Below are 17724 nucleotides of genomic sequence, written 5' to 3' on the forward strand. Positions count from 1 at the left end.
ATTTACAGACAGTCAAAATGTAGGAGGGCCCTGCTCGCAAGCTTACAGTCTATAGGGAAATGGGTACTGATACATAAGGATAGATACTGTATTCTTTATTGCATCGATTCCACCAGAATGCAAGGTTCTGTGACTGGTTCTGGAATTTAATAAGCTGCCTGAAGAGATGAGTTTTTAGATAGATAGATAGATAGATAGATAGATAGATAGATAGATAGATAGATAGATAGACAGACAGATAGACTCTCTCTAATTCCAGCATCTAATACACATTGTACTTGACATGACCTAGAATAACAGACTGTTGGGATGTATATTGAGTTGGAGTATTTATTAGATAACGCATGGCTGATTAATATGAAGAAAGTGATCTCCATCTACCTACGGCTCCTGTCCCCCAACTTCTCTATTTATACACTTCCATAAGGAACATTCAGTAAGAGGATTACATAAGAGGCGGCAGGAGGGAGGTGGGATGTGGGAAGCAGAGTCTGGCGTCTCTTTATGTAACTTGAATATTTGCTCATTCTTCCACCAGAAGGCAGCAAAAATGAATATTAATTTGGAAATGTCACAGCGCCTTCTGTGCCGTTATTCTGTACGCAGACAGGGTGAGAAAGGGAACCGTTTTATTATCCAGCAGAGAGACCAGATAAAAGTATATACTGAGGGTGGGCAGTGGGGATGGGCGTATGCAGGGAAAAGGCACCCCTGACATAATGGCACTCCAGCGGTTAGTGCTGCGTCGGGTACCTTGCTAGTGCCAGGGATCGTTATGATGCATCTCGGACGCACGAGGAGACTGATATGTAATGTGACACTTGTCTCTGATCTTACACGACGTGCTACAGTACAGCAGTGGCAGTTCACTTACAATGCAATGAGGGAGACAATGTAATAGCAGATCAACTCCATAATTATTTTTGCTCAGTATTCAACACTGAAAGAGAGGGGAAGTGGCCACAGTTACTTTGCAGGGATATTCAGAAGAGAAGGTCCTAATAGAAGTCTTAAAACTAAAAGTGGATAAATCAATGGGGCAAATGGGATACATCCAAGGATCCAAAAAAGAGCTTAAATGGGTGCTGCCTGCACCAATATCAGAATTATTAACCAGTCACTAGATACAGTTGCAATCCTAGTGGAGTAGAAAAGAGCAAACTTCATCCCACTGCACAAAAGTGGAAGCAAGGAAGAGGCAAGCAACTACCGACCAAAGAGCCTCACATCAGTAGTAGGATAATTGATGGAAACCATCTTAAAAGGGTTGTAGATTATTATATTAAATCCAGAAATGTACAGATCCCAAACAGCATGGTTTTTACTGGGGAGATTATGTCACACAAATCTTACTGACTTTTTTGACTTGGTAACTAAAATAATAGATAAAGGAGGGGACATAGATATAGCTTATCTAGACTTTAATAAAGCTTTTGATGCTGTCACACATCATAATCTCTTGGTTGCAGGATAGGAACAGACAGCTCTAGTAAATGTGCATTCTATGGAGGGACATGTTACCAGTGGAGTACCCCAGGGATCTGTTACTTGGACCAGTGCTCTTTAATATCTTCATTGGTTACATCAGGCCAGTTTTCCTGAACACCGGTCACCCCGCCCCTGATCATTCCGCTGAATGCCTCACTCAAAGGCGTTCGCTAAAATGCACTGCAATGACAGGAACTATTCTATATATGAGCGGAACATATGTGGCGTGTGCGCGGATTCCCAATAATCCGGACACTGCTAATTGGATTTCTCAGGCTCCTAGTCACCCTTTGCCGACCCCTGATGAATACAACAGTATTTAGGAGAGTGCAAAGCACAACTTCTACTACACTCAAACCTTCAATACTTTACCTGAAGATCAGTATGTTCCGTTCCAGATACTGGCGGCTCCTCTGCTTCGCTCAGTTAGTGCTGGATGAATAGATCGCTAAATACAGCAGCTTGTGCGCCTAATCATTATTACAGGACCGTCTACTGCAGGAATCCTATAAGCCCTTCTATAGGAAATAGGGTTTTGCAGTGGAATTTGTAACAGCACAACTAAATGTGATTATAATTATCACTTCTGAGCAATATTGTATAATGTCATCCAGCACTCACACTCAAATGTTCACTTGCAGGTCTGCACCCTTTATCAGCAAGGGTGAGAGAACTATTTCCCCAGCATAAATAAAGCGTTGGAACCTTTTTGAGGCATAGATCCTCAGTGAGCGCTCTATCCATAAATACCGGACTGTATGATGAGCAGATAACAGACAATGTTTCGGTCCTGTTTAGGACTTTAAATCACACCAGATGACATCACTTCACTTTTGTGACGTCATCTGCCATGTTTAAGGCTCTAACCAAGACTGACGTGTTGGCGGTCACCTTAATCATCACGCAATAAGGTGTTTAGGGATGAAATTGCTCTGATGCCTGTAAGATTCTCTGTTTGGCTTGAGGATGAGAGCAGGATTCCTTCTGGAGACATAAGGGAAGTTATTCCCTCTGCTGACATGTAAAGGCTAATGCTGCTCCTCACCTTTATGGGAGGGGAATGCAAATGTTTTGGCCAGTAGTGAACACTAGATGGTGCATGATTCAATTTAAGTGCTGATCTGTGTGGTTCGCGCACATTACTGTTATGTTGTTCAGTCTGCAGTATGTATTATTATAGGGTGTCACAGAAGACTCCACGTTACCTGGATGGATTCTAGATACGAGAAGAGGATGGGCTCTATTTTCTGAAAATTGATGGTTGCCAGAACTGTAGAAAAAGAAAATGTTACTCATCTTATATCTTGTATACCTTATAATATAGGCTACTGGCTATTACACCCATTTTCAGTGGATAATAATTCAGTATAATACAGCTAAGAATTAACGCTGCCTGCCCTCAGGACTCACACCATACGGACACCGGGGTAAGGGAAAGGGAGACCCTTGTAACCGGGGTCCCACCTGAGCTTACCGCAGGGCACGAAATCTTCAGCCCCCTAGTAACAGGATTCAGTAATAATGCTAGTGCTGTATGTCTGCCTACAGGGAGGTGCAACAGCAACATCTTGTGGCCAAATATGGGCATTACATCCACAACTGGGGATCTATTACAGTTATGGGGGGTAATGCCACTAGGTAATAGGGTCAGTAGGGGTTGTAATGTCACTTGGGAGGAACTATTGCAATAGTGGCCTGGCATACTGTAACTAAGCAACTGAAGGAGACGGACGGCACCCTATAATCTATATAGAAGTACCGTGGGCACTCCCTAGGACCAAATGTGAAAGGAAATTTTTTTCAAAAAACCACCTGTCCTTAAAAAGGTCTTATTGACTTATTGGGTGCTGCCTACCTCCTCCTCTAAATACGCTAAGAAACTTTTTATATTTTGTTAGTTTGCTAGTACTGTCACTTTTTTATAGTTGCTTACTATATTAAAAAAAAAAATTATATACAATTTTATACATAATAATTTCTTCCATATCTCTCCAGTTTTTATACTGAAAGAAATAGTTTTTTTATCCTATTTTATCCTATTTTTTTATATTCAGTCAAATAAATACTTTGTTTTTCTATATTCAATATAGCCTCTTGGTTACCACAGGGGTCTGGTGAAAACTGGATCATGCGATGCGATGCGATTGTACCCGATTTTTAATTGTACAGGCACACAGATGCCTGATTCCTATGTGAAGTAATGCGCGTCCGCTCGCCACGCTTCGGGCTCGGTGGCTCACTGCGCTCGCCACACTATATAACTCCACGCCGACGCCCCTCGCTGCGCTCGCCACGCTTCCAGTTGGCGTTGATAGTGGGGTGGCATTAACAATGGTGGGGCATTTAACATACTCATTACCCATCAGGGTGGGGATACAATTAAAAATCGGGTCTGGGTGGGCATTTCACATGGGAATTATCCCAAATCACGTCACATTATAATGGCATGTGATGCGACGCGATATTAAAATTGTATACTCACGCCCTGGGAAAAGCTCAAATCAGGTCCCATCGCATACCTTAATTAGTGGTATGCGATGCGATGGGCGCCGTGATAATACACAAGTACCACAAGTTTTTCTGTTTTTCACTAAACAGTGAGTGCTGGTCGTATCCTTGTCTTTGCTAAGGTGGGGTAAGTTCTGTTATTACTTTTCATGGACCTTGCACCACACCTGTATTTGATTTTCTATTGAGTGCCGCCTTGGACTATCTCTCATATATACATATATATACTGAACAAATTACTCGGCACTCAGACTTGAAAGCATCAGCTTGGATGGTGCCTTGGTATTCCATGTCTTGATAAAGGGTCCACGACCCGAAACGTTGGCTAAGCACCCACTGTATTGGGCTGTTTTATTTCATCTTCCACTGCTGTTATTTCGGATAAGTGCCAGGAAAGCTTGTGATATATATATATATATATAAAAAGGGGGTTTATCGGAGAGCGCTTAGTTTAGTACCACCTAGTCACTTCAGTATAAAATTCTTACTGTGTAAGACACTGGTAATAATTATAACAACAATTTATTGTCCCCTTCCCGAATGAGACGTGGAGTCCGTTCACGGTAAAAAGTTCTTTATTGAAACCCTGGGTTTCAATAAAGAACTTTTTACCGTGAACGGACTCCACGTCTCATTCGGGAAGGGGACAATAAATTGTTGTTATAATTATTACCAGTGTCTTACACAGTAAGAATTTTATACTGAAGTGACTAGGTGGTACTAAACTAAGCGCTCTCCGATAAACCCCCTTTTTGTGTACCTCTTGCAAGACTCCCAACTAACAGGGGAGTCTTATCGGAGTAGCAGCTGATATTGATAATTTTTAGCGCAAAACGAGGTCCATATTTTGTTTGTATGTATATATATATATATATATATATATAATATTTATTTATTTTCAATAAAACCCATAAACATAGGTGTTGTCAGTGATAAATACAGCTTACCTCCTTCCATACTCCCAGAGCTGATCCCGTCCTTGTTATCAGAGGTCAGTAGTAGCTCCACGATCCCTCGGCGTACAAGAGCCTGATGTCACAATGTGTAGAAATTAAGGTTAGTAGATAATTAGTGTTTGGGGTCTGTGTGTGATGTTGGGAGTAAGAGTAGGAGCAGCAATAACTATTAGTGTTTGGTGTCTGTGTGTGATGTCGGGAGTAAGAGTAGGAGCAGCAATATTAATTAGTGTTTGGGGTCTGTGTGGCCTGTGTGTGATGTTGGGAGTAAGAGTAGGAGCAGCAATAACTATTAGTGTTTGGTGTCTGGGTGTGATGTCGGGAGTAAGAGTAGGAGCAGCAATAATAATTAGTGTTTGGGGTCTGTGTGGCCTGTGTGTGATGTTGGGAGTAAGAGTAGGAGCAGTAATAACTATTAGTGTTTGGTGTCTGTGTGACCTGTGTGTGATGTTGGGAGTAAGAGTAGTAGCAGCAATAATTATTAGTGTTTGGGGTCTGTGTGTGATGTCGGGAGTAAGTGTCGGAGCTGCAATAACTATTAGTGTTTGCGGTCTGTGTGGCCTGTGTGTGATGTCGGGAGTAAGAGTAGGAGCATCAATAATAATTAGTGTTTGGGGTCTGTGTGGTCTGTGTGTGATGTTGGGAGTAAGTGTCAGAGCTGCAATTAATAGTACTGGGGCAGATGTATTAAGCCTTAATGAGATAAATGCAAGGGTGATAAAGAGAGATAAACGTCCAGCCAAACACCTCCTAACTGCCATGTTACAGGCTGTGTTTAAAGAAAGTCAGTAAGGAGCTGATTGGCTGGATGTTTCTCTCTCTTTATCACCCTTGCATTTATCTCTTGTTAAGGCTTAATACATCTGCCCCAGTGTTTGGTGTCTGTGTAGCCTGTGTGTGATGATGCGAGAGAGTAGAGCAGCAATAACTATTAGTGTTTGGTGTCTGTGTAGCCTCTGTGTGATGTCGGCAGTAAGAGTAGGAGCTGCAATTACTATTAGTGTTTGGTGTCTGTGTATCCTGTGTGTGATGTCGGCAGTAAGAGTAGGAGCTGCAATTACTATTAGTGTTTGGTGTCTGTGTAGCCTGTGTGTGATGATGCGAGAGAGTAGGAGCTGCAATTACTATTAGTGTTTGGTGTCTGTGTAGCCTGTGTGTGTGATGTCGGGAGTAAGAGTAGGAGCAGCAATTACTATTAGTGTTTGGTGTCTGTGTAGCCTGTGTGTGTGATGATGCGAGAGAGTAGGAGCTGCAATTACTATTAGTGTTTGGTGTCTGTGTAGTCTGTGTGTGATTAAGTGAGATAGAGTAGGAGTTGCAATTACTATTAGTGTTTGGTCTCTGCATGGCCTGTGTGTGATGTCGGCAGTAAGTGTCGGAGCAGCAATTACTATTAGTGTTTGGTGTCTGTGTAGTTTGTGTGTGATGTCGGGAGTAAGAGTAGGAGCAGCAATTACTATTAGTGTTTGGTGTCTGTGTAGTCTGTGTGTGATTAAGCGAGATAGAGTAGGAGCTGCAATTACTATTAGTGTTTGGTGTCTGCATGGCCTGTGTGTGATGTCGGCAGTAAGTGTCGGAGCAGCAATTACTATTAGTGTTTGGTGTATGTGGCCTCTCTGTGTGATGTCGGTAGTAAGTGGCGGAGCTGCAATTACTTAGTGTTTAGCGTCTGTAGTGTTCTGCAGATAACTAGCAGAGCCTCTGTGACTTTGTATAATCATTGGGTCGCTACTAGTGTGCTATTATCTGTATGTCCGATATGACTGACGGAGCAGTACTTACAGTCCTTATGAACTCCATGTAGTTGGAGTCCTTGGCGTAGGAGCCGTACTCGTTTTCCACCTGCACAGCGATTATAGGCCCGCCTTTGGAGTACTGAGGACAGACAGTTACATAATAAAACAGACACGTCCATTATTCACAGTGACCCTCTCATCCTAAACATACCGATTGCTATTTAATAGCACACCAAACTATGCAGACATTATAATCATTATTATGTACAAGAGACCCTGGATTTATACTGACGGCATTGTAAGGGAATCAGTAAAATCCTTCTTGCACTTACCGTTATAGCAAAACTCCCCCTAGTGGTAAGAGACAGCTATTACAGCAATACTTATATATTAGACTCCTCTTATAATGGTACTATAAGAGAAGCGAGTAACACCAGCTCTGTGTAAGCCCCTTATTACTGGCCAACAGTACTCACAGTATTATTACCCTCACCTGATGTTACTATGGCCCTTATTCTGATCGGTGCGGCCCGATCAGAATATGCGGCCAGGACCGTGCAGGCGAATCCCCGCCTTCCATACGGATCGCCACCTCCGTCCGTACGCGGATATGTGGCGGTCCGCATGAAAGTGGACGGGGATACGCCTCCTCCATCTTGGGAGCAGCCCCTGCATTCGATGGTCGCCGAACATCGAATGCAGGGCCGCACGCTCCACCAGCTCCCGCCACCCTAGACCACACGGACACTTGTCCGTATGAAATCATGTATGGGGGCGGGCAGCTGACATCCGGCGATGTCAGATGCCCGCCCCCTACACAAGCGTCACGGCTTCATTACCATGCATACGCCCCGCGTTTGCATGGGAACGCCCATGAAACGCGGGGCGTATGCATAGGGTAATGAGGCTAAGTAGCCCTACACGCCCCTCTCCGCCCCCTGTGCGGCGTATAAAGAATACGTGCGGCGAAACCGCTTGCACATGCGCAGAGTGACCTCTGCACATGCGCAGTCCAAAAACATCGGCGGTACGACCGCATGCGGAGAAATCCGCACCGATCAGAATAAGGGCCTATAAGAGGAGAAGTAACACCCCATCACCAGCTCTGTGTAAGCCCCTTATTGCTGGCCGGCAGTACTCACAGTATTATTACCAGATGTTACTATAAGAGGAGGAGTAACACCCCGTCACCAGCTCTGTGTAAGCCTCTTATTACTGGCTGGCAGTACTCACAGTAATATTACCCTCACCCGAAGTTACTATAAGAGGAGGAGTAACACCCCGTCACCCGCTCTGTGTAAGCCCCTTATTACTGGCCGGCAGTACTCACAGTATTATTACCCTCACCTGATGTTACTATAAGAGGAGGAGTAACACCCCGTCACCCGCTCTGTGTAAGCCCCTTATTACTGGCCGGCAGTACTCACAGTATTATTACCAGATGTTACTATAAGAGGAGGAGTAACACCCCGTCACCAGCTCTGTGTAAGCCCCTTATTGCTGGCCGGCAGTACTCACAGTATTATTACCAGATGTTACTATAAGAGGAGGAGTAAAACCCCATCACCCGCTCTGTGTAAGCCCCTTATTACTGGCCGGCAGTACTCACAGTATTATTACCCTCACCTGATGTTACTATAAGAGGAGGAGTAACACCCCATCACCCGCTCTGTGTAAGCCCCTTATTACTGGCCAGCAGTACTCACAGTATTATTACCCTCACCTTATGTTACTATAAGAGGAGGAGTAACACCCCGTCACCAGCTCTGTGTAAGCCCCTTATTGCTGGCCGGCAGTACTCACAGTATTATTACCAGATGTTACTATAAAAGGAGGAGTAACACCCCGTCACCCGCTCAGTGTAAGCCCCTTATTACTAGCCGGCAGTACTCACAGTATTATTACCAGATGTTACTATAAGAGGAGGAGTAACACCCCGTCACCAGCTCTGTGTAAGCCCCTTATTGCTGGCCAGCAGTACTCACAGTATTATTACCAGATGTTACTATAAGAGGAGGAGTACCACCCCATCACCAGCTCTGTATAAGCCCCTTATTGCTGGCCGGCAGTACTCACAGTATTATTACCCTCACCTGATGTTACTATAAGAGGAGGAGTAACACCCCGTCACCTGCTCTGTGTAAGCCCATTACTACTGGCCGGCAGTACTCACAGTATTATTACCCTCACCTGACATTACTATAAGAGGAGGAGTAACACCCCGTCACCAGCTCTGTGTAAGCCCCTTATTGCTGGCCGGCAGTACTCACAGTATTATTACCTGATGTTACTATAAGAGGAGGAGTAACACCCCGTCACCAGCTCTGTGTAAGCCCCTTATTGCTGGCCGGCAGTACTCACAGTATTATTACCAGATGTTACTATAAGAGGAGGAGTAACACCCCTTCACCAGCTCTGTGTAAGCCCCTTATTACTGGCCGGCAGTACTCACAGTATTATTACCAGATGTTACTATAAAAGGAGGAGTTACACCCCATCACCCGCTCTGTGTAAGCCCCTTATTGCTGGCTGGCAGTACTCACAGTATAATTACCAGATGTTACTATAAGAGGAGGAGTAACACCCCGACACCCGCTCTGTGTAAGCCCCTTATTGCTGGCCGGCAGTACTCACAGTATTATTACCAGATGTTACTATAAGAGGAGGAGTAACACCCCATCACCAGCTTTGTGTAAACCCCTTATTACTGGCCGGCAGTACTCACAGTATTATTACCAGATGTTACTATAAGAGGAGGAGTAACACCTCGTCACCCGCTCTGTGTAAGCCCCTTATTACTGGCCGGCAGTACTCACAGTATTATTAACAGATGTTACTATAAAAGGAGGAGTAACACCCCGTCACCCGCTCTGTGTAAGCCCCTTATTACTGGCCGGCAGTACTCACAGTATTATTACCAGATGTTACTATAAGAGGAGGAGTAACACCCCTTCACCAGCTCTGTGTAAGCCCCTTATTACTGGCCGGCAGTACTCACAGTATTATTACCAGATGTTACTATAAAAGGAGGAGTAACACCCCATCACCCGCTCTGTGTAAGCCCCTTATTACTGGCCGGCAGTACTCACAGTATTATTACCAGATGTTACTATAAAAGGAGGAGTAACACCCCGTCACCCGCTCAGTGTAAGCCCCTTATTACTAGCCGGCAGTACTCACAGTATTATTACCAGATGTTACTATAAGAGGAGGAGTAACACCCCGACACCCGCTCTGTGTAAGCCCCTTATTACTGGCCGGCAGTACTCACAGTATTATTACCAGATGTTACTATAAGAGGAGGAGTAACACCCCGTCACCAGCTCTGTGTAAGCCCCTTATTGCTGGCCGGCAGTACTCACAGTATTATTACCTGATGTTACTATAAGAGGAGGAGTAACACCCCGTCACCCACTCTGTGTAAGCCCCTTATTGCTGGCTGGTAGTACTCACAGTATTATTACCAGGTGTTACTATAAGAGGAGGAGTAACACCCCGACACGCGCTCTGTGTAAGCCCCTTATTACTGGCCGGCAGTACTCACAGTATTATTACCCTCACCTGATATTACTATAAGAGGAGGAGTAACACCCCATCACCCGCTCTGTGTAAGCCCCTTATTACTGGCTGGCAGTACTCACAGTATTATTACCAGATGTTACTATAAGAGGAGGAGTAACACCCCGACACCTGCTCTGTGTAAGCCCCTTATTACTGGCCGGCAGTACTCACAGTATTATTACCAGATGTTACTATAAGAGGAGGAGTAACACCCCGTCACCAGCTCTGTGTAAGCCCCTTATTGCTGGCCGGCAGTACTCACAGTATTATTACCTGATGTTACTATAAGAGGAGGAGTAACACCCCGTCACCCACTCTGTGTAAGCCCCTTATTGCTGGCTGGTAGTACTCACAGTATTATTACCAGGTGTTACTATAAGAGGAGGAGTAACACCCCGACACGCGCTCTGTGTAAGCCCCTTATTACTGGCCGGCAGTACTCACAGTATTATTACCCTCACCTGATATTACTATAAGAGGAGGAGTAACACCCCATCACCCGCTCTGTGTAAGCCCCTTATTACTGGCTGGCAGTACTCACAGTATTATTACCTGATGCTTGACCACTCGAGGGAGAAGTTCATCAAAATAAGCCTCGGTAGCCTGGGCGAAGCCTTTGTAGGTGGTGCGTAGCTGCATGTCCTTGTCCCGTAGTAGCCAGCTGTAAGGGGGACACAGGAATCGCAGAGCTGAGCAGAGGGGACACCAACCCAACTACACAGTATCTAGAAGACCTTCTATACACTGCTGTCAATATCCCAAACCTGATTCGTTACCCTTAGTACATAATCTCTCAGATTCTCCTGACAGGACGACTAGCACAATGACATAAAAGAAGTCTCCCCAGTATCCCCAGGACAGGAAAGGTGTACTCACCTGGGCAAGCCTCCCAGATCCCACTCTGCGCATATATACGGCCCTGGGCGTAAAATCACCCATAATCCCACTTCAGCTGCTATATCTAAAAACGTCCTGCGGGAGAAAGAAATACACTCCTATGACATTGCTTAGCAAATATTAGCCCTCACCATAAAGATTCCTAGTGTAAACACTTACGCACATACAGAGACGTCCATTTATACAATAATTATATATATAATTATATATATATATATATGGGGTGTGTGGTGCACTAACAGCGCTAACACTTACTCAGTGTTCTCCCAGTGTTTTACAGTTTAACAATACACACTGTAAATGATAATTACAATGTACAATAACATAAGTGAAAAAACACTCCAGAAATTATGACTGTGTCGTCGGAGGTCATCAATTTGTCCTAATTTCCGTAGGACCAAGAAAGTTCATATAGCGAAGTGGTATGACCTCTGCGCCTTCAGTGTTTTTACACAATTCGTGATACAGTAATCCTTCTCAAACATTGATATATGCGTACCAGCAAGTAGGTGGGTGCTCGCATGTAGCAATGTCTTTCAATCAGACGATGTCACTCCTTCACCTTTTCTCCTGTCCGCACGTCTCAGTGGACCATTCCGGACATGGGAAAAGTGGCAGGAAGGATTTATTAATATAAGTGCTTATTTAGTGACTTTGAAAAAGGTTTTTCTCATGAGTGCTTTGTGCATGAGAAAAATAGTTAGGTGAACTACGCCACCTTGTGGTGTATACAAAAAATACACGTGTGAATCACCTTGTGAGAAAAATAAATTAACTTTCTTAAAAGTCAGACTCACACTCGGAGTATCTCGGTCCTGGTATTGTTTCCAGCGAGTGTTCTCCAAGAGCCTTAAAACCAAAAAAGTCTCCCAGAGAGGGAAGAACTCATAGCGTGATATTGCTTTTGTAAAAAGTACATTTATTCAAAAAACAACATATAGCGGTTTAAAAATACATAAAAACAGTAACAAGTGAACCCGTACATAGGTAAAAGAATTTGTAGCTTATCTGGTATTGATGCCAGTAGGGGATGGAGAGGTAGTTTACCCAACCGGTTTCGTCCCTTTTCTCCTTATAATGGGACTTCCTCAGGGGTTAGAGATGAAGTGATCAGGGTGTGGGGGAATATATATACCCTGTGTGATTGCCCTTAATTGGGTAGCGTTCAGGAAATGAAGCTGCGTCTGCGCGCAGTTCACGCGTTGCCTTGGCAACCTCCAGGGTATAGAGTCCGTATTTAGATGTACTGCGCATGCGCGGGCACCCCGCGGCATCGCGAGAGTACTACTAACAGTGCTTATAGATAACATTGCGCGTCTCCTGCGCATGTGCAGGAAGCTCCCAATGACGCGGCATTGTGCTCGCGCATGTGCAGGAGCAGTCCTGCTACTAATGTGGGGATGCCCGCGATGACGCGGCACTGAGCCCGCGCATGCGCAGAAACATCCTACTCGTAGTGTGGGGATACCTGCAATGACGCGGCACTGTGCTCGCGCATGTGCAGGAACGATCCCCCTCGCAGTATGGGGATGGCGTCTATCTTCATTGCAGGCATCACTGCGGTTACGCAGAAAATCCTGCTTTCATCATTATGTTATCTGGGCATTCCAATTGAATCTAAGGCAGACCATATTTGCGTGTGCCTAAAGACTTAGATTTCCAAAATAAGTTTATATATAGCGTTATTCATTACACCTGTAATTATTATATCAAAAATGCATTGGCCATATTCTATACAGTATGGCTTTTAGATGTTCACAGATTCTATAAAAAAGGGGATATTATTTAAACCATGCATTGGGGGCATAAAAGCAATATAAGCCATCCACACTGCTCAGCATGGACCTGCTGTAGCAGTGTATTGAACAGCCATACACTGTACATGCTACTCAACAAATATAAATAAAGCGATAAATTAACATGTATAGCAGCAATTACAATTACAGTATCATGGTGTTCTTATATCCATAGCATGTCATTCAGTGTGGATCCACTGTAATGGCATGATGGATACCCACGCCTTGTAATCCTAAACAAATTATGCAAATTTCTATGCATACAACAAGTTAAAAGAGGGAACAATTAAAATTAGATACAGATAGTATACAGACATACTACACCACTATGTGCACTCCTATGCCTCTATCTGATACATAAACTGTCGACGTAGGTTAGAGGAAGGGTGCTATTTCATAGGAATCATTCAGTCCAAAGGGGGTCATGGTATTGAGTGAATATATCCAAAACATCTCCCTTTGTGATAATTTTCTGTCTCTATCCCCTCCCCTCTCCCCTAAAGTGACATGTTCTACAGCCTTAAAACACAGATGTTCAGGGTTAGAATTGTGTGTATTTAGGAAATGTCGGGGGACAGAGTGGTTTTCCATTTTGTTTTTAATAGCCCTAACATGCTCCTGTATCCTTATTTTTAGAGGCCTCTTAGTCTTGCCAATATACTTATAACCGCAAGTGCACTCCAAACAATAAATTACATAAGTAGTGAGACAGGTCATTCTTTGTTTTATTTTATGGAAGACTGTCGAATCATAATTTGAGACCTGTTTGCAGTCTTTATGTGCAAATTTGCAAATACAACATTGGTTGCATCTAAAAAAACCGTTCGTATTCAACCAGGAATTAGTGGTATTGCTTGAGGGGTATTTCAACAAACTAGGTGCTAAGATGTCCTTAAGGTTTCGAGCTTTTCTAAAAATCACCTTTGGATGTTGTGGCAGTGTGTCTTTTAGAATAGGGTCCAACTTTAAAATTTCCCAATGTTTATTTAGAGTTTTTTTCAGCTTGGTTTCTCCAGAGTTAAAAGTGGTTATAAAGTTTGCGTGTTGGTTTTCATCTTGATTCTTACACTTGTATGTAAGAAGGTCGTCTCTATTCTTCTCTTTTGCCCTTACTTTTGCTTGTTCCACTAGAGGTACAGGATAACCTCTTTCTAGGAATCTTGAAGAATAAGTTTCCAATTGCATGTCGAAGTCCTCATTTTTGTTACAATTACGTCTAAGTCTACAAAATTGTGAGTACGGGATATTAGTTTTCCAACTCTTCAGGTGCCCACTTTGGTAATGTAGATAGCTATTTTTGTCTACTTCTTTAATGTAATTTTTGGTGTTAATATTACCATTCTCTGCCATTAGGACTAAATCTAGGTATTCTATTTCCTTGTGTTGGACATTATAAGTAAATGACAAATTATATTCGTTTGCACTAATGTTTTCAAAAAATACTTTAAAAGACGAAGTGTCACCTTTCCATGGAAAGGTGACACTTCGTCTTTTAAAGTATTTTTTGAAAACATTAGTGCAAACGAATATAATTTGTCATTTACTTATAATGTCCAACACAAGGAAATAGAATACCTAGATTTAGTCCTAATGGCAGAGAATGGTAATATTAACACCAAAAATTACATTAAAGAAGTAGACAAAAATAGCTATCTACATTACCAAAGTGGGCACCTGAAGAGTTGGAAAACTAATATCCCGTACTCACAATTTTGTAGACTTAGACGTAATTGTAACAAAAATGAGGACTTCGACATGCAATTGGAAACTTATTCTTCAAGATTCCTAGAAAGAGGTTATCCTGTACCTCTAGTGGAACAAGCAAAAGTAAGGGCAAAAGAGAAGAATAGAGACGACCTTCTTACATACAAGTGTAAGAATCAAGATGAAAACCAACACGCAAACTTTATAACCACTTTTAACTCTGGAGAAACCAAGCTGAAAAAAACTCTAAATAAACATTGGGAAATTTTAAAGTTGGACCCTATTCTAAAAGACACACTGCCACAACATCCAAAGGTGATTTTTAGAAAAGCTCGAAACCTTAAGGACATCTTAGCACCTAGTTTGTTGAAATACCCCTCAAGCAATACCACTAATTCCTGGTTGAATACGAACGGTTTTTTTAGATGCAACCAATGTTGTATTTGCAAATTTGCACATAAAGACTGCAAACAGGTCTCAAATTATGATTCGACAGTCTTCCATAAAATAAAACAAAGAATGACCTGTCTCACTACTTATGTAATTTATTGTTTGGAGTGCACTTGCGGTTATAAGTATATTGGCAAGACTAAGAGGCCTCTAAAAATAAGGATACAGGAGCATGTTAGGGCTATTAAAAACAAAATGGAAAACCACTCTGTCCCCCGACATTTCCTAAATACACACAATTCTAACCCTGAACATCTGTGTTTTAAGGCTGTAGAACATGTCACTTTAGGGGAGAGGGGAGGGGATAGAGACAGAAAATTATCACAAAGGGAGATGTTTTGGATATATTCACTCAATACCATGACCCCCTTTGGACTGAATGATTCCTATGAAATAGCACCCTTCCTCTAACCTACGTCGACAGTTTATGTATCAGATAGAGGCATAGGAGTGCACATAGTGGTGTAGTATGTCTGTATACTATCTGTATCTAATTTTAATTGTTCCCTCTTTTAACTTGTTGTATGCATAGAAATTTGCATAATTTGTTTAGGATTACAAGGCGTGGGTATCCATCATGCCATTACAGTGGATCCACACTGAATGACATGCTATGGATATAAGAACACCATGATACTGTAATTGTAATTGCTGCTATACATGTTAATTTATCGCTTTATTTATATTTGTTGAGTAGCATGTACAGTGTATGGCTGTTCAATACACTGCTACAGCAGGTCCATGCTGAGCAGTGTGGATGGCTTATATTGCTTTTATGCCCCCAATGCATGGTTTAAATAATATCCCCTTTTTTATAGAATCTGTGAACATCTAAAAGCCATACTGTATAGAATATGGCCAATGCATTTTTGATATAATAATTACAGGTGTAATGAATAACGCTATATATAAACTTATTTTGGAAATCTAAGTCTTTAGGCACACGCAAATATGGTCTGCCTTAGATTCAATTGGAATGCCCAGATAACATAATGATGAAAGCAGGATTTTCTGCGTAACCGCAGTGATGCCTGCAATGAAGATAGACGCCATCCCCATACTGCGAGGGGGATCGTTCCTGCACATGCGCGAGCACAGTGCCGCGTCATTGCAGGTATCCCCACACTACGAGTAGGATGTTTCTGCGCATGCGCGGGCTCAGTGCCGCGTCATCGCGGGCATCCCCACATTAGTAGCAGGACTGCTCCTGCACATGCGCGAGCACAATGCCGCGTCATTGGGAGCTTCCTGCACATGCGCAGGAGACGCGCAATGTTATCTATAAGCACTGTTAGTAGTACTCTCGCGATGCCGCGGGGTGCCCGCGCATGCGCAGTACATCTAAATACGGACTCTATACCCTGGAGGTTGCCAAGGCAACGCGTGAACTGCGCGCAGACGCAGCTTCATTTCCTGAACGCTACCCAATTAAGGGCAATCACACAGGGTATATATATTCCCCCACACCCTGATCACTTCATCTCTAACCCCTGAGGAAGTCCCATTATAAGGAGAAAAGGGACGAAACCGGTTGGGTAAACTACCTCTCCATCCCCTACTGGCATCAATACCAGATAAGCTACAAATTCTTTTACCTATGTACGGGTTCACTTGTTACTGTTTTTATGTATTTTTAAACCGCTATATGTTGTTTTTTGAATAAATGTACTTTTTACAAAAGCAATATCACGCTATGAGTTCTTCCCTCTCTGGGAGACTTTTTTGGTTTTAAGGCTCTTGGAGAACACTCGCTGGAAACAATACCAGGACCGAGATACTCCGAGTGTGAGTCTGACTTTTAAGAAAGTTAATTTATTTTTCTCACAAGGTGATTCACATGTGTATTTTTTGTATACACCACAAGGTGGCGTAGTTCACCTAACTATTTTTCTCATGCACAAAGCACTCATGAGAAAAACCTTTTTCAAAGTCACTAAATAAGCACTTATATTAATAAATCCTTCCTGCCACTTTTCCCATGTCCGGAATGGTCCACTGAGACGTGCCGACAGGAGAAAAGGTGAAGGAGTGACATCGTCTGATTGAAAGACATTGCTACATGCGAGCACCCACCTACTTGCTGGTACGCATATATCAATGTTTGAGAAGGATTACTGTATCACGAATTGTGTAAAAACACTGAAGGCGCAGAGGTCATACCACTTCGCTATATATATATATATATATATATATATATATATATATATATAGTCCCAAAAACCGGCACGCACGGGGTAAACCAGCATAATTATTTTTTACCTTGCTCTGGTGCCTTCTCTTTCAGCCATACCAGTCCATGTCCAGCAGCATATACATACACGGATAATGAGCGGCACTCGGAGACTTGTAATTCTGTGAAATCCAGTGGTTTTAATAGCGACGTTTCGGGGCTCTCACCCCTTTCTCAAGCCACACACCAGTTTCGCTATTAAAACCACTGGATTTCACAGAATTACAAGTTTTCGAGGGCTGCTCACATATATATATATATATATATATATATATATATATATATATATATATTTTTGGTACTTGTGAGTTATCTGGACGCCCGATTTTTTGATTGTATGCCTTAAGGTAAGGCATACAATCAGATGTGATGCGATGCGATATCGCATCGCATCGCAT

The 17724-nt window shown here is 42.9% G+C and overlaps 1 protein-coding gene across 1 annotated transcript in view; it reads right to left on the reverse strand.

Moving 5' to 3' along the window:
* GLB1L2 (galactosidase beta 1 like 2) overlaps positions 1–17724 on the reverse strand; it is a 105579-nt gene that overhangs the window by 37224 nt on the left and 50631 nt on the right. Inside the window, 5 exon segments of the mRNA XM_083163533.1 lie at positions 2694–2758; positions 4944–5025; positions 6735–6827; positions 10802–10910; positions 11126–11221. Coding sequence (XP_083019659.1) covers positions 2694–2758; positions 4944–5025; positions 6735–6827; positions 10802–10910; positions 11126–11221 — 445 coding nt within the window.

This window comes from Crinia signifera, chromosome 19 (assembly GCF_055691185.1).
Source record: "Crinia signifera chromosome 19, ASM5569118v1, whole genome shotgun sequence".
In the NCBI taxonomy this organism is placed as follows: Eukaryota; Metazoa; Chordata; class Amphibia; order Anura; family Myobatrachidae; genus Crinia; species Crinia signifera.